Source organism: Charadrius vociferus, unplaced genomic scaffold (assembly GCF_000708025.1).
Source record: "Charadrius vociferus isolate BGI_N301 unplaced genomic scaffold, ASM70802v2 scaffold320, whole genome shotgun sequence".
Lineage (NCBI taxonomy): Eukaryota > Metazoa > Chordata > Aves > Charadriiformes > Charadriidae > Charadrius > Charadrius vociferus.
Genome location: NW_009646501.1, coordinates 433989 through 459832, shown reverse-complemented (window position 1 = coordinate 459832; position 25844 = coordinate 433989). Strand labels below are relative to the sequence as shown.

General features: G+C 43.3%; 1 protein-coding gene across 1 annotated transcript in view; it reads right to left on the bottom strand.

Annotated features, from left to right (window-relative positions):
- PTPRT (protein tyrosine phosphatase, receptor type, T) overlaps positions 1-25844 on the bottom strand; it is a gene marked incomplete at its 5' end in the record, with an annotated part of 340319 nt that overhangs the window by 37732 nt on the left and 276743 nt on the right. The window contains 4 exons of the mRNA XM_009883565.1: positions 555-742; positions 9933-9968; positions 10165-10242; positions 16586-16734. Coding sequence (XP_009881867.1) covers positions 555-742; positions 9933-9968; positions 10165-10242; positions 16586-16734 — 451 coding nt within the window. The remainder of the gene's footprint in view (positions 1-554; positions 743-9932; positions 9969-10164; positions 10243-16585; positions 16735-25844) is intronic.

Here is a 25844-nt window from a genome sequence, read left to right as displayed (position 1 = left end):
GTTTGAGCATACTGGAAAACTCCATCCTTCATTTAAGCTACACAAGGTTCCTGCCTTTGCCTTTACAGTTCTGCATTCAGGTCATGATGCTGCGATTTAATTTGATCAATTGTTACAGAGTATTTGGAGCTCCCGACTAGCTGAAGTAAAACCCCTTCCTTTGCTCAAAGCCTGGCGTGTGCTGGTGTTGATGAGAGCCCGTCAATAAGTAAGGGACGAGGGGACTCCAGGTACTTTGTTGAGTTCAGCACCTCTTAAATATTTACTGTCTGCTTTTTACGGGAGAGAGGGCACATGCTAATGAATGAGCACAACGTCATTTTTTTACTGCTGTAGTAAACACCTTTTCTTTGGACTAGAGTGCCACCAAAGATTGCTAGCACTGTAAAACCCTACTCTCTTAATCAGAAAAAAGACGGAGAAAGGAAAGGATTAGGAGGGTAAGTGAATTAGGGAAAAGAAGCTCTTAAAAACCGTTATCCTCCCCGCCCCAGCATCTACCCTGCGCGAGCACAACTTCTCTACTCGTTCACATCAGCAAAGGTTCCTCTCACCTCATACTCCTCTTTAAATCCATAGCCCTGTCCCCGCTTCATCTGGGTGATGTGCTGCAGCAGGTCGGCCACTCGGATGGCTGGCTGGAACTGCCCCCGGGGGTAGGACATTTCCACCGGCTCGCAGCTCCGGTACGGGTGGGTCTGGATAGTCAGGGTTGGCTGGGCCATCTCTCCATGGCTACTGTCTGTTTTAAAGAGAGGGAGGCAAAACAAGCTTTCACCTCTCTGGTATTTCCAACTCTCCTCCTTGCTCCGTTTCTTTCTTTCTCCACTACCCCATAGGTTGGTGCAGGCAAAAGAAAGTAAAGAAATAAGTAGGAAACACACAGTTGCCTACAGCTGCCTAGAAAGACTAAATCACACTTGAATATTTTTTGCATCGAGGAGACAAACCCAAAGAGACGGGAAACGGAGTAAAGAGCCAATCAGGCTAACGAGGATACAGCACATAGAGCAAAATAGCACATTTTGTACGGGTGAGCTCTGCGTAATGACTCCACTCAAATTACGTACCTTTTTTTCCACCAACCTGCAAACAACATGACTGAAAGATACATACAGATGAGCAAGATATTCAAGCAGGATTTGGGGTGTACAACAGGAGATAACTGAAAGGGGCCCAAGTTAATAGCAAACAAATTATTAGCATTTCAAATAAGCCACACAGGGTGTTAGAGGCAAATCAAAATGCTCTGCTAGTTCACGCCTAAAATTTGTATGTCAATTACAAAGACGTAATATTATCAGAAAGAATAAACCAGCAAAAAAATATAGTTACCTTGCATGCAGAAACTTAAATTTCAGATATGCAAACTTAACAGAAGAAGTTTCTTTTTGAAAGAAATGCATTAAAAAAACTGTATCACCACACAGATGGAATTGCAACCTCTTATAACCCCAGCACAACACATACACAACAAAATATACCTGGTAAAGTAATAGGAAACAGCTTAACTAACCAAACAGTTGACTGTCATAACAGTTATTTTTAACAACAGAAACTCAGATTAGATGAAAAATTTAGTTTCCTACCCACCAGACTTGACCAAATAAGCCATTGTTTGTTCCTATTATTACAGGCATCTGAGGTGCCCGGGTTCTTTTGCACATACAGACCTTAATAGCCTGCATCCATTCTTTCTGGTCTTACCCAAAATCAAAGTATTAGCAAACAGAAAATATATCTCCCTCAGACTGTTCATAAAACCCCCTTAAGACTGCATACAGAAGGCTTGATCCTTACAGAAAGCTTACCGACAAAGAGCCTAAACATCATCCCCTGTCAGCAATACTGCAGTCATGTTTTGGAAGGGATAAAGAATAAATAAATCAAATTGCAATTTCAGGGTGAATTTTGTGAGGCAGAAATATGGCCGGAATGCTATTGTAAACATTGCTATCCTTGAGAAATCGCCATGGAGTTTTGATCGGCAGCACTCAGGATCTCCTCTGCCGTTGTCCATCGCTGCCCAGCTGGGCAGGAACAGACCGCGGAGGGCAGTAGCCTGCCTTCCCAGCAGCTGGCAAACCAACCACACGACAAAACAAGACAAATCAAGCTCTAGCTGGTCTACTGTTATATTAGGGGCAAGATAGCAAGACAGGCGTATGCTCTGTTTTGAAGTCGCAGGGCTACGAGAAGGAGAAAGGAAGGCCAGCAGTGGACACTGCCGCAGGGCAAGCTCAAGTCTGGTGCGAGACCAAGCCTGGTGGTTGAGTTATCAGAGATGCTGAACGCATCCCCCTGCTTCTGAAATAACTGAGCGCAAAGTGATCATCTGCTCTGAAGATTAGGCTACTGAATGTAAGGATTTCTGAATCCCAGGTTCTCATAAACGCAGTCACATTCCCAGGACACTCAGAGATTTACCAAGCTATGGCTCTAGCAAAGCAACCCTCACATACAAAATGTGAATAAATTTGGGATTTAAGGAAGAGTAACATCCAAAGCATTTGTATAATCATCCCTAATGCTCCGACTAATGATAGTGTGAGAACTCTGAACAGAGGGAATTTCAAGGCTTATTAATTCCCCTAGTTGGATTCGCTTTCCCAGTGCATCTTTCCTCCCCTATTCCCTATTAACCTCCTGTAATGGAGAGGAGACGACTTTTATTGCGGACCATTTCCGACAGACGTACTATGCTTAATTTTCCATCATTAGGTTTAATACAAACCCAATTTCACAATTGGCTTCTCTGAGGAACCTACAAGTAATGCCACATTTTCATCAGCCCCAATTAAAAAACATTACGATATCCCTATTCGAGAGGGAGTCTTAAAACTAATGTGCGGTTCTAGTGCTAATACAGTCAGGGCACATGCAGAGCACAGGCTACTTGTACGACACAGCTCAGATCACTCAGCTCCTTTGCAGGCAATTATTAATTTCTCTCTTCATCAGATCCTTTAATTCTGGTACACTCGTCTCTCTTCTCAGCGAGAAATATCACAGGGAGAGGCGATAGCCAGAAAAGCGATGCCCCCTCCTTTCCAGGATGACTTCCCTCAAAGCAGTACCCGTGTTACGAACACGGAAGCGGAAGAAGCTGCTCAGTAGCAAAGAAGGACCTGACCCTGGCCTTTGAGTTCAGAGTGACGACCGCGCTTCTGCTCTCTTTGGTCAGACGGGTCACACACGGCACAACCCCACCGCCTGTAGTAACAGCTCTGGCAGCAGGGTCCGCGGCGTCACACTGTTTGCGTGTCTCTGCCAGCCACGCGGTGCTGCTTATAAAACATCACACAATCCGGGTCATCCTACCCTCAACCCAGTGATGCACAGAGCCGAAACCGGGCAGATCACCTCCTCTGGACGGCCGTGACAAACGCATCTTGAATGGCCTCTGCGCCACCTGACAGAAAACCCAAGCCCGACCTCTGCACCAGCTCAGGACTGCTGTGGGTTCTTCGCACCAGTGTTTTATCTGGGCCAAAGACAGAGCGGAGGGGCTTTCATGGATACAAATCGCTATGCACGAGGTGAGCCTGGCATTCATATGTTCTGCTAATAAAGCCTGCTGCAAGGAACATATTGTTCCTTCTCCGTCTAATCACCCCATGAGCCTGAACCTAACCATGGTTAACGAGGCACTCAACCACCTTCCCTCAAGATGCGCTGCTTACAGCAATTCTGTGGACAATTCAAAGTGTGGGTAGGAGGGGAGGCAGCACCAAACTGATCTCTCACGAGGACTACCAACCAAAAGGATCTTTGGAGGGCTTGTGAACAGCCTTTGCTTTTCCTGCAAGTTGCAGCTATAAACCACATCTCGTTCCTTTTGGCACCGTTATTACTGGAAAAGACAACAAAAATAGCAGCGCCTCAGCAAAGTCAGGCTCCTGCTTTAATCGTTGCACTAAAGCCAAGTGACAGAAATCTTCCATAGTCCCTTCTCCCCGTTCCCTTCTCACAAAGATTCCCCCATTCCCTCGCAAATGAGGATGAGTTTGTAGGACAAATTGGCCAAGACTTTCACTAAAGTTTCGGCAGTGCCTCTAAAGTGTGTGTGCCTTTTATGAGTTTTCAGTGAGAAGAGCGAATTGGGAAAACAGATTTTATTCCCCCCCCACCCCGAAAGATGCTTGAAATAATTCACTCTAATACTCAGAAACTACTAAACATACAGAATTGTGCACCACGTTTTTTTGGATTACATTTCATATGCACATCTTATTTCTAGTCATATGTCCTCATTTTTTTTGATAGGGAGACATACCTCCGTACTTCATTGCACACCAAAGATGGAATACAGTTCCAACAAATAATCCAAATTAAAACATTTCAAGAGATGGCGATTCCATTCTGACCCCAAAAGTTGTGGCAACGGTTAATTACCCTTGCTGTCTAAACATTTCTTAATTGCAATTTGATTTTGCTCAGCTTCAACTTGCAGGCACTGAATCTTATTACACCTTCTGTTAGATTAAAGAGCCCTCTGAGCATTTGAAATCTTGACCCACGCAGGCACTGATCAAATCACTTCTTCAGTTTCCCTTTGATAAAGTAACTCAATTGCGAGCTTCTGAAGTCTCATTAGGGCAGTCTGTTCAGGGCTCCGCTTCCTTCCTTCCTACAACCATTTCCAATTTTCCACAGTTCTTTTTGTGCGGCTGTAACTAAAACAGGTATTCTGCACGTTGCTGGAAACATGCTGTTTAAGAGGATCATTATTAACATTAGCAGCTTGCAATAGCAAAATACATTGTCAGCTTGTTTGCTAACCCTTTTTAGTGCAACGCTCTTACTCCCCGTACAAAGATACCCGTTGCCAATGCAGATATTTTGATTTCTGGAAGCTGGCACTTTCATTATCAGCCTAAGAGTTCACAGAATACCCCGGAATTTTGTGTAAGACATTAAATCAGTGATTCGCCGGCTCTCACATAACTAGCTTGATTGGGAACTCCTCAGGCATTCTCAGCTTATCTGTTTAGCGTGTAACAGCAGATAATCAAATTTAACAACGTTGACTCCACTTCTAAAATTCACAAAGCCCCTGCTTATGAAAATGGTGCTTCTTCCTCTTTGCTGGAGAAATAATCATGAACTTGCTGAAGTGAACTCTGAGGTCTCACTCTGCCAAGAGAAACATAAAGGAGTCCAGGGGCAGAGACAAGCTGAAGCAGAGGCCAGCGAGGCGGCATTTTTCCCCGTTTGATGAGGAACCCTCAGGGTAAGATATTATTGCTTACCTGCTGCTACAACACCTTGGATTATATACTTCTGTTGCTACCCAGACAAGTAAAATAAATACGTCTCCCTCCACTGAAAAACTCCTCCATAGATGTCACAGGTAAGACGAACAGTAGCTGAGAAATTAGATTCCCAGCTTGGAAGTGGCTGTGTAGGATCAGACCCCTGTGTGACGTCCCCGCAAGGCTGCTGGGAGGGGACCTGCTCCATCCAGAGCCCCTCTGGGGACCGAAACTTTAGATCCTTCTACAGATGTCATCTTGTTTTGTCAACATAGCTTTGTTAGTCTGAGAGATCAGCATCTGGACACAGAGCAAGATGCTGCCTTCTGACCAGAAAACTAACCTGTGCCTCACACAACTAAAAGTAACGCTGCACTGATGTGTCATCCGGTACATGTAGAGAAGTTTCTTTCAAAACTTCTGCTTTAGTATCGACGGATTCCTTGTGTCTGAAATGACAGGCCTATCATCTCCGCTTATATTTTTATTCTTTTAGCCTTGGCAAGTGTGTAACACGATAAGACATCCTTTGCACAAAATAAATTATATTTTGAGTGGTGTTTGTGATGGATTTAATTACCCACATATCCAGTCTCTCTACACTACAGTAAGGGTTGTCAATTACTTGACATCTTCCAAGGATGACTGCAGCATGGCTAATATCTCTTCCCCTTACACTAGGGATACAGTGCAAGCTGGTAAAATTAATTTGCTTTTTTGTGTGCATCAAGGCTTTATTATGTGATAAATATCCAGCTATAATATGCTATATGCAATACAAACAGCGGTACGGCAAACCAAAGTTAAACCACCATTTGTCTAATGATATCAACCGAGCTATAAAAAGGCACGTTCCTTAACAAAAAACCTACTGACAACAGGTTTGACAAAGAGCAGAGGATGCATCGTTCATTTCAAAGGCTACAAAGAAGCCACATGTGCATAATAATAATGAAAAGAAAAAAAAAGCTGGAGAAAGTAATTTTCTCTAGATTCTTAAGAGATTTTTAAGAATCGCTTGGTAAACATCTTACACAAGCGTATTCTAATCTTATAAAAACTATTGCATGCATTTTTTCCCATCAGCCTGCACAGAAGAAAACCCCCTTCAAGACGGAAGGAAGATGCTTTTGTGAGGTGGGCTGAGACTTGGGACTATCAGGGACACGCGTGGCAGTGCAGCTCTTCAAACGTGTGGAGTGGACCTCAGCAAGTCAAACCCTGCTTCGCCCCCTTGGCGAGAAGAGGCTGTCACACCGACCCACCTTACAGAGCCATTCATTAGTTACAGCTGAAAAACTACCGGCAACTTCAAAATGGCACACAAAACTAGAAGCCACTAAGGATGGGAAGAGAGAGTTTTCCAAGCTCCCAATTTAGCTCAAGTAACAGCCTCCGAGGGCACGCGCCTCCATTGCTGGTTCTGCTGCAGGCCAACACCAGCACAGCCACCTGATGTGAAAGGCTCTCCCACAGCTCCTTAGAGGCTGACGTGGCCCGGGAGGCTGCGGATACAACTGAACAGATCACGCCATTGATTTTCGAGCTTCCGTTGCACAAAAAGAACTCATCTCGCAATGTAAAAAGCCAGTATAATGGTGACACTTGCTAAAGCCGCACTATCAGCTGCTTCATATCTTCTGAGATCTTCAAACATCAAGTTGTGTACGTGCCCGCAGCAGACTGATTAGGCATGGGGAAAAGCCCATCCAAGCTACAGAAGACTGAAATTCAGGGGAAATTTCTATGTCTAAGCAGAAGCCAGTTTTCATGTGAGGCTTCATGGCAGCTTGTTCCACCCATCTGCAAGGAACTACAAGGCACTGCAGTCCTCATCCTCTCTAGAGGGCAGCGACTCTTGTTGTTAGGATCCTCTCGAGTAGTTGAAATGTAGAACAAGGGTAAATGTCCTTACACATTGCTGGGAGATGTTAATAGATGCAAGGGAAGGACATGCTGCGTCCCCTCAAGAGACATCTGCTGAACATCTTTGAGAACTACTGGCCACGGACGTGTTCTCCAACAACACCCTCTAAGGTTGTACTACACCTGCTCAGGCTTTGCAATACTGGTACATGGGCCTCAGTGAAGTATTAAAAATAGGGAAATCTAACTCCTTTATTTGTTAATATTAAATATTTGCTTCTCTAGTGAATATGCTTGCGCAAAACATTTAAATCTAGAGTTCTAGAGAAAATTATGGAACTAAAACCATGCATTACATAAAAAAGTATTAATCAAGCATGGAACAGGGTAGAGGCAAAACCAAAATCCCCTATATCTTACTACCAACAAATCATGTCACAGCCAAGCCTGGGGAGTCATCTGCTACTGCAGATACAAAACATTTATTAGAAGGCAGAACAGATGCGAACAAATAGCACTGAACTGCAGGTAATGCCCAAAGACGGATATTGGTAGTGGGATGACTGATGCCCCTTTCTAAGATCTCTTTTTCTTTCACAGGAATGAATATTAGTAAACGTCAAAAATTAAACTTATTTTGCTCATACAGCAACATGTCTGGTGAATCTGTCCGAGAAGCCAGAACACCAATCTTTTATTTTGTCTTTAAGTCACAAGACAGAAATTCCTTCAACACCAAGAGCTGTTTCACAGCATCTATGGCTGTTAAATTCTGATGGAACCAGGGGCGTAACCAGTCCGTGTAAACCATGTCTAAAAAGTGCTCTGTACTTAAGTTCCCACGTGTAAAACAGGGATATTGATCCTTACTCAGATATAGTAGTTAGTAAAAGTTAAGTGTGAAAGAGTTTTGAATACATAAGCACAAGACCAGTTTAATTCCTATTTCCTCTTTTTTCTCTTTAAAATTTTGGATTTTGAAAGTTTTGGAAGCTTTTTTGGCATTTGCTTTCCCATGAGCAGCACAGATTGAATCTGTCTATGGCTCCTTGAGCTTCACACTGCAAAGCGCGCAGTTCACACCGTAATTCTCACCATCGGGACAGAGCGGGGAAAACAGCTCCCTCAGCTGAGAGTCCGGTTTTCACAGATGCCGAGTCCCTGACTGAGAACAGTTTGACATCTTCCAGCAAACTGCAGGGCTGGGCCCTGTTTCTAAAGTATAGCCGAAAGATAAATCTACCTTTAGACTTTTCTGTTGACCACACTGAGTCTCTGGGAAATGAGAACAAACCTTCTGGAAAAAGGACTCTCTTCCTTCCCCACCCTGTTAAAAGAGGGCTCATCCGTTGCCGTCAGCACTCTGACAGACGGCAGGGTAAATGTGTGTATTGTGGCAGTCCCTCCAAACCTCCGTTAGCCCGCAAGCCAAGGCACTTTAAGCGATCGGTTGTAATTTCTTCCTGGTCTAACTGTGGGCCTTCAACACGCTCAGAGTAATGTTTAAAGCAGCCACGGTAGATTACTGTGTCTGGAAGTGAACATTTACTGTAGATAATCCGAAATGACAGGTCTGATAAATACCACTGGTTAGATTCTGATCAACCACACATCATCCTTCTGATTCATAGCAGAGGAATTGCTTTCTTCAAATTCCGCACGCGGGCAGCATCCTCCAGGGAGAGCCTGAAGTTGCAGGCTGTTATTACTCGCTTTCAAGAGTACACCTCCAGTAAGTTGCCGGATAACTTCTTTTATCAGCTAACAGTTTCTGCCAATTTTGCTGTCTCTGTTAACTTACTGTAAAAACGTATTATTTTTAAAAATCCCATACCTAAGAGCTGCACACTGGATGCTTTATTTATCATCTGAACAAGAAAAGCTAATTTTCAGAGATGCTGAACGCTAACACCTCCCTCTAAAGTTACCAGCAGCCAGAGAACAGCCTCCGCCTCTCAGAACCTGCCTTTTTGTTATCCTCTCAAACCTATACCAAACCGCTTGAGTATTTAGCATTTCAGCAGACACTGAAAGAGGTGGGGCCGCTTGCCCAAACCCACCCTCTGATTTCTCCAAATAACCCTTCTACTTGCAACTGAGTCCAAAACTGTAAGGTCCCATCACCTTTGGCCATGCAAACCCTCGCTTATATTTGCAGGCTTTGAAGCACACCTAGCTGAGCCTCACTCACAGGACAATGGTTTTAAACTAAAAAAGGGCAGATCGAGACTAGATATAAGGATGACATGTTTTATGCTGAGGGCGGTGAGACGCTGGCCCAGGTTGCCCAGAGAGGTGGTGGATGCCCCATCCCTGGAAACATTCCAACTCAGGTTGGAGGGGGCTCTGAGCAACCTGATCTAATGGAAGATGTCCCTGCTCATGGCAGGGGGGTTGGACTAGGTGGGCTTTAATGGTCCCTTCCAACCCAAACCATTCTACGATTCTATGCCAGCTGCACAGGCACAACCACCTACGTGAGTCAAAACCAAGACGAGGGCAAGGTGATACGTGGGAATTTGGTCCAGAACGTCAAATCCCATTCACAAAAAGAAACAACAAATACTTGATAGAACTTCTAAACCTTAATTTTTGAACCGTTCTTTCCCTTAAAAAAATAAAATGACAATTAATAACTATAATAAAGCATAAGTGAAACAAAAGACTTTCCAATTAACACAACACATGTCCACAGGATTAATTATGATTTTGAAGCCCAGTCTATTAACAGTGTTCTCCGAGTTATTTTCAAGATGCAATCAGTATGTTTGCTCTCCAATGAAGTGCAGTACACCATACCTGTCTTCTTACCTAACAGCGTGGTCGATGGAACAGTGTCTGATGATACTTTGAGATGGAATTCCGTTCACCCACACGACACGATCAATGGAAATCAACAGAAGATCAATAGGAAAAAAGTTACAAAAAATGAAAACAAGGTTAGCTATATCTCACACTCAGAAGGTTCAGTCTATAGGTCATATTGGGAAACGTACAAAAGCAAAGAAAATTTAGAAATGAAAGAAAAGTCTGGCACTAGTACCTGAGTAGTAGGAATTCAACAAAGATTTGCTCTGAAGGGTTTTGCTTTGGACAGAAAATGAACAAGGAGAGGGTGATGCTAGGTAGGAAAGACATAAGGAAAAGACTTTAGACATATATTAAGAGAGAGAAAGAGAACAGGGAGAATGTTCCTCAAAGAACACAGTAATATGGGATATATAAGGCTTATCAAAATGAATTATATTTTTCATCTTGACATGCATATTACATTTATTACATTGTCATCATGATGGATTTTCTTTAATATAAGCACTCCAGACCCCAAATATAGTATTATAGTTATTGTAAATCAATGTGTTCCTACACAGGATACACATACAGGACTGTATTCTAGATATCCTTTCTTTTAACCAAAGGAACAAACTTATGTTTTCATCTGTAGCAGAAAGATCCTTACGCAAACGACCCCCAAAATACAAACTAGAGAGACTCAAATGCAATATTAACAGTAAAATAAGCCCGCTCAAACACAACGGACACTAGTACCACAAACACACACAGGTAGGGCAGCAAATTTTTTTTTGTTAAAACAATACAAGGTAATACGGGACTTGCTCTTCAACCCAGAAGTGTTCTTAGCAAATCCTATGAGCTGGGTTCTTTCGGCAGGACAAGCATCCCTGCTTTCTCCCATTAAAGCATTAGCTTTCTCTGGACAAGAATCCACAAATTATTTCCATAATAATCAAATATTTATGGAAAGGAGGCAGGGCTCAATATCTTCGCAGGAGATTCTTTTCCTGATAGTAAATTTATGAGGCTGGTTTGTATCTACAATGGCATACATGTACATTCTTATGATAATCCATCATTTCTGAAGGCACATTCTTTTGTTATCGTTCTGCATTCACTCAGAGTTACAGGCATTTATTTATCTCCTCCTCAAAATGTTGGGAAACAAGCTAACACAAATCTCAGTACATCAGAAAGATGACAATAGATAACACAGGGAAAAACTATTCCATAATCCAATAGAGGTAGATAAAATTCAGTATACATCAAAGTAATTTCAGAAGCAATTTTTGTATCTCTAGAGCAAACACCACTTAAAAATTTCAAGTTATTCTGTGGGGTGAACCAAAGAAGACACTAGTCTAGGGAGTTTCATAAAGTCAGCAGAATGACCTCCTAAGCAGTTTATAATAATCTAGTAAATGAACTCACTCTTGATTCTGCATTCTCCTGCCATATTTTCAGACTTAGACCACTTGAAAACACATTAAAATAATCAAATTTCTCATAGCTTAGTCTGCTGAGTCCTGCCCCAGCCGCCTTCAAGCCATAAAGCACCTCTCCTTTGGGGCCTCCTGTACTTTCTCCCGTGTGTGCAGCCTAAATCAGATCCTCCTCGTACTGTACTTGGAATATGGCCACTTTTGCAGACATATAAAATAAGGTCTAAAAAGAGTAATTTGTTTGCCCAGGGTCACAGAGCAAGCCAACAGTCAGGGCTTGGAAATTTGGGTGTACAAATGACTCCGTTGGGCCATACTGCCTTTCCAGGAATCGCTCGCGATAAATTACTTAGGCAGTTGAAGATACCTCACTTCAGGGAGTCTGATTAAAAATGCTGCCAACTGAGGTTTATGAAATTAATCATATTTGTGAGACAGCAACGCGATTCCTAGATTCAGAAGAAAAAGGGGAAAAAAAACCCCACAAAACAAACCACCAAAAAACAAGTTTCCAAAAACTTTGGATAGCTCTTTCGCAAAATCAGTTGGGTAGTGGCTTATACAATGAGAGATGCGAACGCAGCGCTGCTACCTAACCAGACGTTCTTACAGGCACTAGTGTGTGCGACCACAGGAAACACTTCCAGAGAGGATTTCACATGAGGGCACACATTAAGACTTCATTAAAAAGTCTCTCTGTACTCCCTGGAGTGGCACGTGAAGCCACACAGATCCCTCTAGTCGTGCAGAAGGGTGGAGGCTCCTTCCTATTCCAAAAATGATTCTACCTACTTTTTGAAAGATTTTCTGAACTAGCAAACCCCACAAAAATCCCAAACCAGCATCAAAACCAGTAAAAGGGAGTTTGGTATTTTTTCCTTTTATGCCTTTGATGAAATTCAACTTTAATTTTTAATCTTCAAATTCATTTTAGAATTTTTCTCTAAAGAAAACATCTCATGGTCACGGCCCTACGAGTCCTTGGACTACATTTAGCAGGTAATGTAACTAAGGGTGAAAATTACCTGTGGGGTAGGAGTAAGAACTAGATCTTGATGTTGATGTCTGCTGCGACTTACAGCAAATCCGCATTCATTCATTGCAAAAACATGCAGGATAGGGGCAGGCGTGAATTTAGATGTTTCTTGGTTAAAAGCGATCCTTAACACCCCAAATTGCCACTTACCTACATCTTCATCTTATCTCCTTGCTCGCACTAGTGAAAGCACACTAACTTGGTAAGTGCACAGTAGTGCCCGCTAATATAAAACTCGGTTCCTTACAGCTTCCAAAGTGCTGTCTCCAAACCGTGCTTCTGCCTGTAACATTAAAGCTACCTACCTAATCTGTACCAGCGTCACTCCCGAAGGCTGTCTGGGAAGCGGTCTCCTCCCAAGCGGAGATGTCACAAAACTTAAGCACACCCTAATAACTCAGTCTCTAGCAAAACCGGCTGTGTTTTAAGAGATTAAATCCTCAGAATCAAACAGTTCCTGCCAGAAACCCCCCAAGGATGTCAAGATGGCTATGCTGGTGACACGGCATCCTCCTGGACAAGCCCTGCCCATGGCATTTTAGGACTGCAAAGCCAGAAGAGCAGCTCCATTGCGCAGGACAGATCATTAGTGCATCACTGCTAAGATGATACCCTACACTGCTTGCCCCATCACACAGACAGGCTGCCAAACTGTGCACAATTTATATGCAAAAACAACCCCTCGCACACCCTTCTGGTCAGTGCACAGATGCTGGGGGATGACTTTAGGCGCATCTTGCCTTCAGTTTGTCATCTTGTTTCATAACAAGCCCGTGCCGAGTCAATGCCTACACGTGTGCCTGGGCTGTGCCACGGGGAGGAGAACGCCGCTGCTTTCCAAACATTCCTGCAAGCTGAGGAGCAAGCTCAAACGCCGCAGGTACCATCATCTGCCTTTAATGGATTTAGGATCTATTTTTATTTTTAAAAAAAGCAAGATAGTTGAAAAAATGAACAACTGTGATGAGCCTGCTTCACCTCCACATAATCCCTGGGTAAAACTGGACAAGCTGGAATAGCCACGGACTAATTTGTCTTTCAGCAACTGCCTATTCTGATTCCATATGGTGTCAGAGACAGAGGCTGAGTCCATAAAATCTCTTCAAACTCCTGTATGTAACAGTAAGAGTTCTGCCTGAATAACAAATGCCAGTGTAGAACGGAAAGAGGGATGAGGGGCTTTGCTTTGGGCCAGGGAAGATAAATGCCCATTTCTTTTCCACTTCTCAACAAGACCTGAGCTCTCCCTGTTCCAGCACAGAAGAGACAGATCTTCCAGAATGTAATTACATTTGATAATGAACACCTCTGCCAAATAACGGAATTCAAAACTATAAATGTCCACCAGGACTGTGTGCTCCTGAGCATCACACTGGCCTCGACAAAGGACTCCACTGCACCCAAACAGCAGGACTTTATGGATGACATCATCTGCATGTGTTTACATTGCAAAATAGAAGCATTTCCCCCTAAAACACTGAGATGGAGTTGGTGAAGAAATCTGCATTTTTACTACCAGCAGAGCCAGGAGGATGGTAACTCTTAGTGACGACAGAATCACCTTTAATTTCAGAGTTGCCCCTAAAAGCGCCCACGTCTGTCCCCTCAGAGAAGGAGGGGCTGAGAAGCAGAAAGGCAGCTGCTCACTTTTGGTGTCCTTCACCATGCAGAGTGCCAGGTAGCACCTGCCACAACGAGGGGGACGTTGCCTCTTGCTCCATAGCGGCTGGACGCGCCAGTGGGAGCTCCCTGCGGGGCGACCGTGCTGTAGGCAGCAGCAAGACAGGCAGCAAACGGGGAAGCTACGGCAGGAGGAGGTGATCCAAGAACAGCAAAGTACTCCTGCACTGGGAGCAGACCACTGGCCACGCTGGAGAGAGAAACTATGGGAAGAATAAAGCTTCTATAGGGACTCACGGAATCTGTTCTGTCTGAAAAGTCATTAAAATTATTCAGATGGGAAGGAAAAACTGGAGGGAAGGACACATGCCCTGGAAGGACACTCATCTGGAGGTAAACTGGTTTGCAAGTCATTAAATAATTGTGAGGTTTCCTACTTAAGAAGCTGTCTCGGTTCTGTTTTATTGCTTTTGGGAGCTAGCAAGGTGATTCTGGGATCAAAACCGCTTAGCTTCTTCTTGGTGGACTATCTTCTAAAAGGAGAGGGGTATTTCCATGTCGCTGCTACAGCCAACTCGGGCTCCCGTAACCGAGGGCTGAGATGGAGAGGATGACTACCTCTCATGAGACAGCTGCAAATGCTGTTTTCTGTTGGGAGGCAAAAGGACAATTCAAGAAGGAATTTGACTGCTGCACAAGATAGACAGCTGATTTCAAAAGCTGGGATGGATAACCCCCTGTAAAACTCTATTAGTTAGCAGGAACGTTAAGAAGTAAACCTATTACGTTACTCAAACGTTACTCAAAAAAAGAGTAGGCCTGTATAGAAACCCTCAAGCATTAAACTCTACTAAGGCAATCTTTTTAAAATGAAGTCTTTTACCCATAAAATTCCTGTATCAGCATGTGCACAGTACTGCACAGAAGAAAACTTACCTCCAACACCCCTCAGCATCCTGGACTTGGCAGCAAAAAACTTCGAGAAATCACACCAGCTTACCAGTCATTGTTTCTCATGGATAGAAAGAGGAAAAAACTAAAAGAATCGGCCCATGGCTTGACTCAGGCTGTTATAGAGGGAGGCGGTGACAAAATCTGCAGTGATGTCAGACAAGTAAAGGACTAACTGATTAAAAAAAAAAAAAAAAAAAAGACGACCTGGAGGGATGCTTTTTTACAAAATTAGATACAACATATTTTCTATAGTTGCCATTTCAAGTAAATGACTCAGTTGTTTTAATTAGTCTCTCAAAATACCAAGGGGAAAAAAATGAGGTCACATTTCAAGCGTGTCTCTTCTCTTATTTTCTGGTTGGAAAAATAATCCCAAAAGTTTTAAAAATACCGATTTCTTCAGAAACTGTTAAGAACTTCATTTTCCCCGTACCTTTTAAACAAGCTCCCTTTGCTCTTTCTAGGATGTCTGTTACAATGCTGTCCTCTGCTATCCTGTCTTTCAAAGATATGAACCACTGACAATTCCTTCTGTTTTCTTTAGGAGATACAGCTACTCAGCACCGGAGAAAATTAGATCTTGACTCAAGTCAATTTAATATCAGAGAAAAGTGTTCACAGCTAGCCTTGACAGTCCCAAACACCTTTTTATCCTTCGCACAGGTAAGTTACACAGAGTGGCAGTAGCAACGCATGCAGATGGAATTTGACATGACCTTCAGAGAGAGGGAAAAGAATTCACTCAGCCTGTCCCACTCAATCTGGAATTACAAAGGTCTCAACGACAAAGCACATTTTGTACCATAAGCACTGCCACGTTAGTAATTGGGGGAAAAAAAAACAACTTCACTAAAGATGCTTAAGAAAGACAAGAGTTTTAGTACGTACTTGTGTTTCAGAGCTGTTCCCTGTTCAAACTAGCAGGCTAAGTGTCAAAAGAAGGAGTGACATTCCCATAGTGTCTAAGTTAAAATTTATTTAATACGAAAAGGTTTACAAATCCGCCATGCAATCCACCATGCACTCAATCTGGATCTAGCAAGGCTAAAGTATGACTTCGTGCTGCTTTACCCACAAAACTCTTCTGGCTACAAAGGTCTGAGTGGTTTACAAGTATTAACTAAGATTAGCTTTACTGAATTCATGTGAGGAATAAACTGAGGACACAGACAAAAGGAGAAATGCTGTCTTTCCATTCCAGTTCTCTAACCATGAGACCATGCTTTCTTTCATAACAATTTCATACAGAAAATGTTATTTCATCCTACAAGTCAGCTACGTGATTCGATTTGACTCTGCTACTCACAAAAGAAACAACATTTCTGGAGAACAAATAAACACGTGCCTTTTTGACTGTCTGATGTGGTTATTAGAACAGACTTTATAAATTATTCTCAATAGTCTTAGAGTCAGACGGAATGCTGTCCACCTATCTGACAGATAAAACAGGGGCAGTGTCAGAGGCATTTCAGACGACCAATTTCTAGCGAGCTTTTGCAATGATCTCTAGCACTGTCGTTCCTAGCTCCTCAATACTGTGCCCATAGGAATAGGTCCTTTTAAGAACCCAGAGCTCTCCAAGGGGGACATATCCATTGCAAGCAAGTTAAACTTACTGAATCCATTAACATCTTGGCAGCTGGAAGAAAAAGCTTCTTCGTTGTGAACAGCACTGAGTTTGGTAGAGGTCTTGTCGGAAGTAGCCACGGGACCCATCTCCCTCTGCGTGCTGGTCTGAGTCTCCTTCTGCTTCTTGGCTAGCTTCCTTTAGGGTATTTTGAAGAGGGGAGAAATCAAGGTCAGTTTTCCCTCATTAAAAACAAAGTAATGACAAAATATTTTGAAAACCACGATTACCCCACTTGGTCAGACATGCAGGGCATGTGACAAACCGCACGAGAAGAAACCCCACAACTTTTTAAGGTAACTGCTGTGGAGCACAATAAATATAGCGATACCAGTCTTTGAGCTTAGCTGTCCCTCCCGGTAACTCATCTTGCACAAACCTGCGTCACCCCAGCAGTAGGAGCGCTACGTCACCCGCGAGGAGGGTGGCAATATGGGGGTCAGCCGCTCCGGGAAGAGCAGAGGGCAGGGGACGAGGGCAGCGATCGGAACTTGGATGTCCTCCGAGCGCTCTGGCGGGGAGCGCGCCCTGACTCTGTGCCAGCCGAGGGCTGGAGCAGGACCCGCACCCCGTCCCCAGGCAGAGCAGCGAGGACACAGCCTCTAGGGAATTTTGACACACACCCAAACTGCACTGAGGGGCGACAGTCAGTGAAGGGTGGGGCAAATTACAGGCTGAAGTTATTTTAGAAATGTCCAAATACACCTCTGTTCTGGGAAAATGTGTCTTTTCTTATTTCGAGATGTCAAAAAACATCGGCAAAAGCAGAAACGCTGCCTGCTCTGAAAACACTAACACAGCCCAGAACGTAAGAGGCTCCTCATTTGCAAACACAGCTAATAATAAGAAAATGGGGAGAAGCAGGAAAAGTGAGCTGCTAAGCTTCCATTGACATTTGACTGCCCTGTGCTTCAGTCATATCAGAGAGCAAAACTGTTTAAAAATGAATGTGTGACATTCTACAAACCGCACCTTGAAAAAATATCACACAAATCCCTACCACCGGCAAAGAACTCTGCTTACACGACTTCCGTAGATAAGAAAATAAAACAAAATAAAAGGGAGAAAAACAGATTACTGTAAGAAGGAGCTTTAGCTTTCTTTTTTCCTCCAACTCAAAGAAAAAAAAATCCTAACAACTAAATCATTTTGCAAAGAGGTTTTTCTTCAGTAAAATGACATGCTTATTGTAAGTACTACCCATCTTTTAAACTTCATTAGATTCTTAAAAGGATATTCCTCGCAACATGTTCCAACAGGCTTTATTTATTCACAGCACATGTCAGAGCGGCATTTACAAGCGAGTTCAAGCGCACAGCTGAGCCCCAGCCCTGGGTGAGATGGGTAGCTGGGCCAGTCGCGCTCGTTTGCAAGGAAGGGTCAAAGAGAACTAAAACCTTTGCCTCCGTCTGTGGGAAAATGACTATCTTAAGGCACGCTGATAATCCAGACCAGGAGAGCACAGATTTATGGAGAAGCGTCCAATGTTTGATGCAAACTTTTGAACAAATGAAATTTGTTTCATCTGCTCAACCAGTCGAGGTTCAGGCTTTTGTGGTTCGTGGTTTCAATTCAAACCCGTAGCTATTCAAACTGGGTACGTAATTACAGAGCGCGTATTTGGATCTCAGAAAATCTCCATGGTGTATCCACTTCTGCAGACGAAGATGAAAACAGAGGAACCTCCTTGAGCGATGAAGCAAAAAGCTGGCGTTTGCTGCTGTTAAAAGCTTTGCTTCCAGTGTTCGGCAATGTTAGCACAGTCAGATTTATTAACTACGAGCTGCGGCTGTGGGAGCCCCCTTTTTTTGTGCTGTGGTACCTGAGGTAACAACAATAGTCTTGAAGCGTATTAACCCTGCGAGGTGGTTTTTTTAATCCTTTAGGTTTGCTAATCATACAGGGCTGTGTGAATTCTTTAGCAACAGGAATTAAAATTCCTCAGTGGGGAATACTAATCCAAAATGCCGAAGTCCTTAATAACAAGCACTCTGGACTGCTGGGGTGAGCCATTACAGACGACCACTGCTGACGTTTAAAAATGGTGAGTCAAAAAGAGTGACTTCCTTATTAAATCCAGATTGAATTATTTGCGACAATAATTACCTGTAAGTCCCATTGCCTGGTATCTTTTCAGAGATGCCAACAAGCTACAAAGAGCCGGAACTGGCAAACTCATTTTCTCTTTCAGTGAATGAGCAATAACATTTCTGCATGTGCTAGGCAGGAAAAAATAACCCCAAACCCAAGCCCATCAGTCCCCAAAGGCCTGCTTACAAAGCCCTATGCAAAGCAGTTCTACCTGGTCCTGTAGAAGACAGAGAGGCCCCTAAAACATTGGCTTGAATGCCTAAAAAGAAAAGGTGACATGAGTTTAAAGTTCTCAATCTAACTCGCACGCACAAACCAGGCTGCTCGCAGGTAGACCAGCTAACGCTTACGCACTTCAGAGAGAAGCCACACAGAAAATTGCTCTGCATCTGAAAACGCTACGATTTTCTTTCAACAGCGTGTTATCGGTTTCCACCTTTCTCCCTCTCTAGTCCAAGAACGTGAAAATTCTTCATCTAAATTTAGAGGGAAAAGGAAGACAGATCTCTTTTGAGGATTTCAGAGCTAAGCTTGCCAGACACATCAAGGGGCTCTCGGTTTCTAAATGTGCCTTTTCTGCCTCCGTTATGTGTCTGGAGAGAGTGGCAGCACAGGACTAAGCCTATTTGGTCCTTACCGTCATTATAATTCATAGAAAAGATTATAAAATCTAATGACTAGCACTTTCTAGAATCTTAGGGAAGTGACTTAAACCCCCAGCTAGGTAGAGGTTTATTCCCCAGCATGTCAAAATGCCTTCGGAATTGCAAAAGCATTTATCTGGAAATGCTGTTTCCAAAAATAGGGCACTCCGAGAGATCTCTGTGAACCACTGACAAGCTGCATCAGTGACACGGCTCCTGCTCTCCTTACTGACCAGCCTCCCCGAAACACAACAACTCCTACAGCCAGCAGAAGCGGCTCGCAGCGCATTAGTGTCAATCACGGGCGCGCTGCGGGCTGCTGCCAGCGCGTCCCCGGCACAGCCAGGCACCGGGAAGACACTTTCCATCTCATGCATTATGCAGCTGAAAAGGGGAAGAAATAAAGGACCGGGCAGGTATTTGGAAGAAGAGTCTGATACAATCAACACAAGGGGAAGAGATTGAAATGTCAAAATGTGAATAAGATGACATTAACGGCTGGTTTACATTTAAGTGTAAGGAAAATGCGCCAAGAAGGAAACAGGAGTCCACAGATGGGGTTTACTGGGTTGCCCTTTTCAGTTCAAGAGGGTTTGTAAATGAAGAGATGACGTTTACAGGCACTATACACACACACAGGAGGGATGAGACAGAAAGATGCTCAAAGTAGAATACAAAAATGAGACCAGCTGTATAATCAGGCAGTTGAAGCTGACCCAACCAAGGATAAAAACTATTGGCAGCGAACCCCAACTAAGTGTGAATTTCGGGGGGGGCTGGATCTGTTTCACCTATTTTTGAAGCTTCTACTCCTATCAGAGAATGGAATGGTATAAAATGCTGAAATGCTATATTAAAATTGTGGTAGTTCCAGGTTAACAGTCAAGGAATGCAAACTTAGTATCAAGAACAAAGCATTTACTGCCGTGAGCATCAATCTGAAAGCTCAAACAATATTTGGAGGTATCCACAGGATCAGATTTCTGTGTCGCAGGGGTTTAGATAAACTTCAGGGATTATTTTTTTAAAAGCAGCTTGCAAACTCTTCTCTAACTTTTTATATCAATTTTACATGCACGAACGTTAAATCTGTAACTGCCACTCCTAAAGAGCTCTTGTACGTGTACGTTGACAGATTTAATTTTAGATGTTTCACAAGGATGGATTATATACACTATAATGTAGATTTGCATGCACAGGTAATTTAGACATTAGATATAGATCACGTAAGTTAAACAAGAAATTCCCTCCTACAGACAAGAATTGCATATTGCCCTCATTTTCAATAAGCAATTTAAGAAAGCTACAAAATACAATTCCTTTTAGATATTTGTGCGCAGCAGCCTGCTCGGAGTACACACGTTATTTATGATGAAAATCTACACAAGCGTGAGGCAGGTGGCGATCAGCCACGCAAACACCCGACAGGGAGCACCGCTTAAACGGCAGCTCTGTTGAAAAGGATCTCTGTCGCCTACATCTGAGGATGATCACAAACTCCATTCAAGTAACAGTCTCATGCTGGTGTAAAAATAAGGGAGGGATTATAGGTGGCACTATGGTCTGCAAGCCACAGGTAATCCTTTCGCTCTGACGGAGGATCGCTACGGCCTCTGCTGCAATACGGCACTTCAGATAAGACGTGAGCCAAAGCGACACACAGGTACATGCAAAGGCAGAGCAAGAAAGGTAAATCTAGAAAAACATGACCTACAAGCCAAAGGATATATAGGTCTTTAACCTAGAGAAAAGAAAATCAAATAGGCTGATAGGTCTTCAAACACGTGAAAAGACACCACGGGGAAGCTGTTCTCCCTCTCTGTGGGGCTGGGAAAAAAGCCATGGGGCTGAGCTACGGGAAGGGCTGTTCATATTAAACTTTGGGAAAACTATATGCAGTGGAGGTTGCCCATCTCTCAAGCCAACCGGGCAGGTGGGCTGTGAACTCCTGGTCACCAGAGGTCTTCAAAGAGAGGGCAGGAGGAACGAGAGAAGCAGCAGAGGGTCCCGGCAGCCTGGCAGGGGGGTATCTCCTCCCCACACTCCCATGGGCCTGCAGAGAACTGCAGCTCATCACAGGAGCCAAATCTTTGTGCAGACGGTCACTCAGCAGAGACAAGAAACATTCTCTGGCCTGAGCACACGGGCAGCTTACTGCTTCTTACAGCCCCTGCACGGGCACATCCCCCACTTCCAGGCAAGCGTGGAGACAGCTTCACTTGTACTTGGCGAGGGGTCTGGAGGACAAGTCTTATGAGGAATGACCAAGGGCACTGGGGGTGTTCAGCCTGGAGAAGAGGAGCTGAGGGGAGACCTTCTCGCTCTCTACAGCTCCCTGAAAGGAGGGTGTAGAGAGGTGGGAGCTGACTTCTTCTGCCTGGTGACGAGTGATGGGACGAGAGGAAATGGGTTCAAGTTACGCCAGGCGAGGTTTAGATTGGATATTAGGAAAAAAAATTTCACGGAAAGGGTTATCAAACATTGGAAGAGGCTGCCCAGGGAGGGGGTGGATTCGCCATCCCTGGAGGTGGTTAAAAAAAGGGCAGATGTGGTACTTGGGGATGTGGTTTAGAAGTGGTTTTGTCAGGTTGGGTTAATGGTTGGACTTATTGATCTTAAAGGTCCCTTCCAACCTCAGCAATTCTATGATTCTGTCCTACTCTTTCAGTGCCTGCCATGGTGAAGGCAAACTCAGTGCGGGTTCATGCAGGAGCAGAAGGGAATTCACCAGAGTAAAGGCGAAGCGAAGAGCGAGGACCAGCCGCACCGCTTTTCCTTACAGAGCAAATGTTACTTGACACGAGAAAGTGATGTAATGTAGATAAAAGTCTAAAGATGCTCTGAATCTGTGTGTATACAAACAGAGGGCCTGGAAAAACTTAGGGCTGCATTCTCTAAGCTTTACTTGATCAAATTAATCCCCATTTGTGGAGGTCATTTACTTACAACAATATAAACTTTAGACAAGACAGGCGCACGTAGCTGCCACGCCGTGCAGGTCTATACCGCTATACACAGCCAGCGAGCACTGCCCTCTGCCAAGTTTAGGCTTGCAATCCCCACACAAACATGTTCTAAATAAAATCTCACATACTTTCAGGATTATTATTTTTTTTTTTTAATTTGCTTTCACTGGCCTGGCATAACCACTGATTCCTGATTCTGTTCTTCCAACATCGAATGAGAAAGCCAGTTTCTTCTTAAAATTCTGATTTAGCAAGCTGACCTGTGCAGGCAGATCCCACCATCCATGGAAATATATGGAGATATTTATGTCTGTATGTGGTTATACAGAGGTATGCCTATAAATAAAATAACGTTCTATTTCTTTTCAAAGAAATAGACACAGACGGTGGAAATAAATTCAGCACAAGTTCTGTTATTCCAGAAAATGCAAGTATAAATTTAGGTTAATACCTTTGACAGAACCTCTCCAATGAAAAGAAACTTCTGGCTGAAACCACCACAACAATCAAAATTGGTATGAAATTACGATGGGAGTTGAGGGGCCTTCCTACATCGCAGTCGTGTCCTCAGTACTGTGGCCAGTTCAGGCGGAAAGAACAACAGATTGGCCATTGAGTGCCCTTTTCGTATAAATAACATTAAACTGAGTGCTTGTAACACATACACGAATCTATGTATTTCCAGAAATACTTCTCTGGTCTGATATTACTCTTCATTAAATTTCATTCGATATGCATTACCCAGCCCAGGAGAAAGAATCAAAACAAACCAAAACAACCTCAGCCCCCACACAGAAAACATTTCCATCCCTTTTCACGGTGAGGAAACGATAAAATCTCCATATGGGTTGCTGTAGCAGAAAATACTGTTACAAGAGGTGTCTGTCATTAAATGCAAAACCTCCTTTAAACCAGACGAATTGCTGTCTGTGTTTTACAGCTTCCGCTAGGAAAAGAAACAAAACCTTTAAGCCATAGATGGGTTCCTATCTCACATTGCACATCGTATCTTACAAGGCATCAAATTTAAGCGCAATGTGACAGAGTTCGCAATTCCATACAAACCATAGACAACATTTGGATTGGTGTAAATACAGAGTAACTCCTCTGAAAAGGCTCGTGCATCACCCTGGTGGCAGCGATGCAATGAGTGCACCAGGACAGCAACTCCTAATTCCGCATCTCCCTCTTCCCATCGCAAAACCAAGTTCTGGCCACGGATCCCAAATCACAAGCAAATAACCTTTAACGGTGGGTAAATGGAAATACACAAAATGACATTAATCCTGCACGATGACTTCGCAAGGTAGGAATAGAGGCCTCCTGGGTTTGTATTTCCACTTAAATTGTATTAAAGGTCTTTATGGCCTTCTCTTTCAGCCACAATAATATCCCTTCCTATATGTTATAGGAAGTTTTTAATGAAGTGTTGCTATACAAAAATCCCACAACTATTTACCTGGTATGCAGAAAATATGCACAAAATAGCTACAAGAACTGCTCTTATAAATGAGTATTTTTGACTGGTTGCACCAAAGCTGCAGGAACAGAAACAGATTTTACAGTCCTGGAGAGCAGCAGAACACAAGACAGGCTGCAGGCAGAATTCCAGTCTAGAGACCACCACAGCAGTTATGGTCCATCTCTGCAAAAATCTGTACTTCATAAGATAAGTCTCTGTGACTTTAATAGGCTTATCAGTAAGACCTGTCTGGAAGAGTTAGGGTTGGAGATTTTGGTCCTTAACAAGAAGAAATTTGAGTATAGCAGGTGACAAAGGCTTGAGAGGAATTATCTGAAAGCAGATGACAACTACTCTAAGCAGCACAACTTTGAAGTCCAGAAACAGAGACTATAAATAAAGCGATGTAGTCCATATGGTCCTATTTAGAGGTCTGCCAGCAGATCTCTTTAAGGACCTGCTTTTCAATGCTGGTAACTCATTCAACTGAATTTTGCTTCAGGACTAAAGCATTCACACGAAGTCCTAGTATGGAAACCAATTCTATTTTAAAAATTTCTATATATACATATTGCTGCTCCTATTTTCACAACATTTCAAATAAACATAAATCAAACTTCTCTGCTTACAAGAGGCTGTAACAATTTCTCTCAGCTTTGGCTAAGGATTACACAGTCCTTTGCAACTTAAGATTGTCATCTGCAATCATAATGAAACATCCTATTCCATGTGAAAACTGAAACACGAAACTCGGTAGAATTTCGTCATCATATGTCCCTTCATGGATTCTCTTGCTTTCTTCCCTCACTACTGGGACATCCCTCACACCCTGACTATTGTGCAGGGAAAAAAAAAAAACAAAAAAACAAACACAAACAGCAGAGCTTGGTTTTGCCAGATCAGGGAAGAAGCCAAAATTCAATCTGAAACTAAATTCTGACACATACAGCCTGATGACATAAGTATTTATTGTGATGTCTATTTATGTGTTGGGTCCAGCTAGCAGAGCTCATGCTTGATGGAGTACCTGGGACACCATAAAGCACAGAGCTTGTGCTTAAGCTCTGCAAAAAAATGTTGGGTGCAGTACCAGGGAGATGTAGATAGACGATTTATGCATCCTGAGCTCGAATCTCCACTGAGTGCTTCCATGGGGTGCTATGAACACATAGGATTGTGATATGTTGCATGGTGTACCTCTGCCTTATTAAATCTTACTAAAGCACTTGTTTCTGCTACTGCTGAAGCTCATTGCAACCTCAGGCTTGGGTGGCCTCCAGAGGTTTGTCTCTTCGCTTTTCCTGAGTCACTCTCCTGTTCCCTGAGAAAAAAAAAGTGCCAGTATATTGATCCACAGAAGCCATCACAAGACAGGGAAGAGACCGCTTAATGATGTCCTTACTTTCTCTGTAGCAGAGTAATCCTCAGCGGACTGCTTAAAGCAGTGTTGTCATGCGGTTGTAAAAAGGGGTCACATAGGGCTCAGAAGTTGATTCATCTTTTCAAATACACAAATCTCAAAATAAAATAAAGCAGGGAACATTCCGACCACATACCGCCTGCTGGAAGAAGACAAAATTATAATGGAAAAGTGGGGACTGAATTTTTTTGGCAATGGTGCTGACTGGCTGTCAGGAAACCAAAACTGTAGAACAGCGCAGAGGGCACTTCTCCGACCTTCATGAGAAATGTGCAGGAGAGGAGAGGTTCTGGCAAGAATTGCAACTCACTAATAGCACCTATGTTAAAACCAACCCCTACTTTAACACTTAGTTAAACTTCTCTTTAAATCTGACCTACTTAAGGTCAAATCCCATTCTTGGTGAACCAGTGTGAAGTCTAGAGGAAAGGGAGTTACTCTGCATTTACAGTGATGTAACTGGGCAACGGCAATGCTCATTATGGCGTCTTTAGGCTCTGCACACACTTAGCAAGTGGGGAATGTTCCTCTTTCAACTATTTTCTGACATGTCATCGAGAAGCACAATCCCTCCAACAGGTGATGCATTGGGATCCTCACACTCGACTGCTTTGCCCCGTTCTTTGCGTGTAAATCAACTCATACGCAAAAGAAGCCAACTTCCA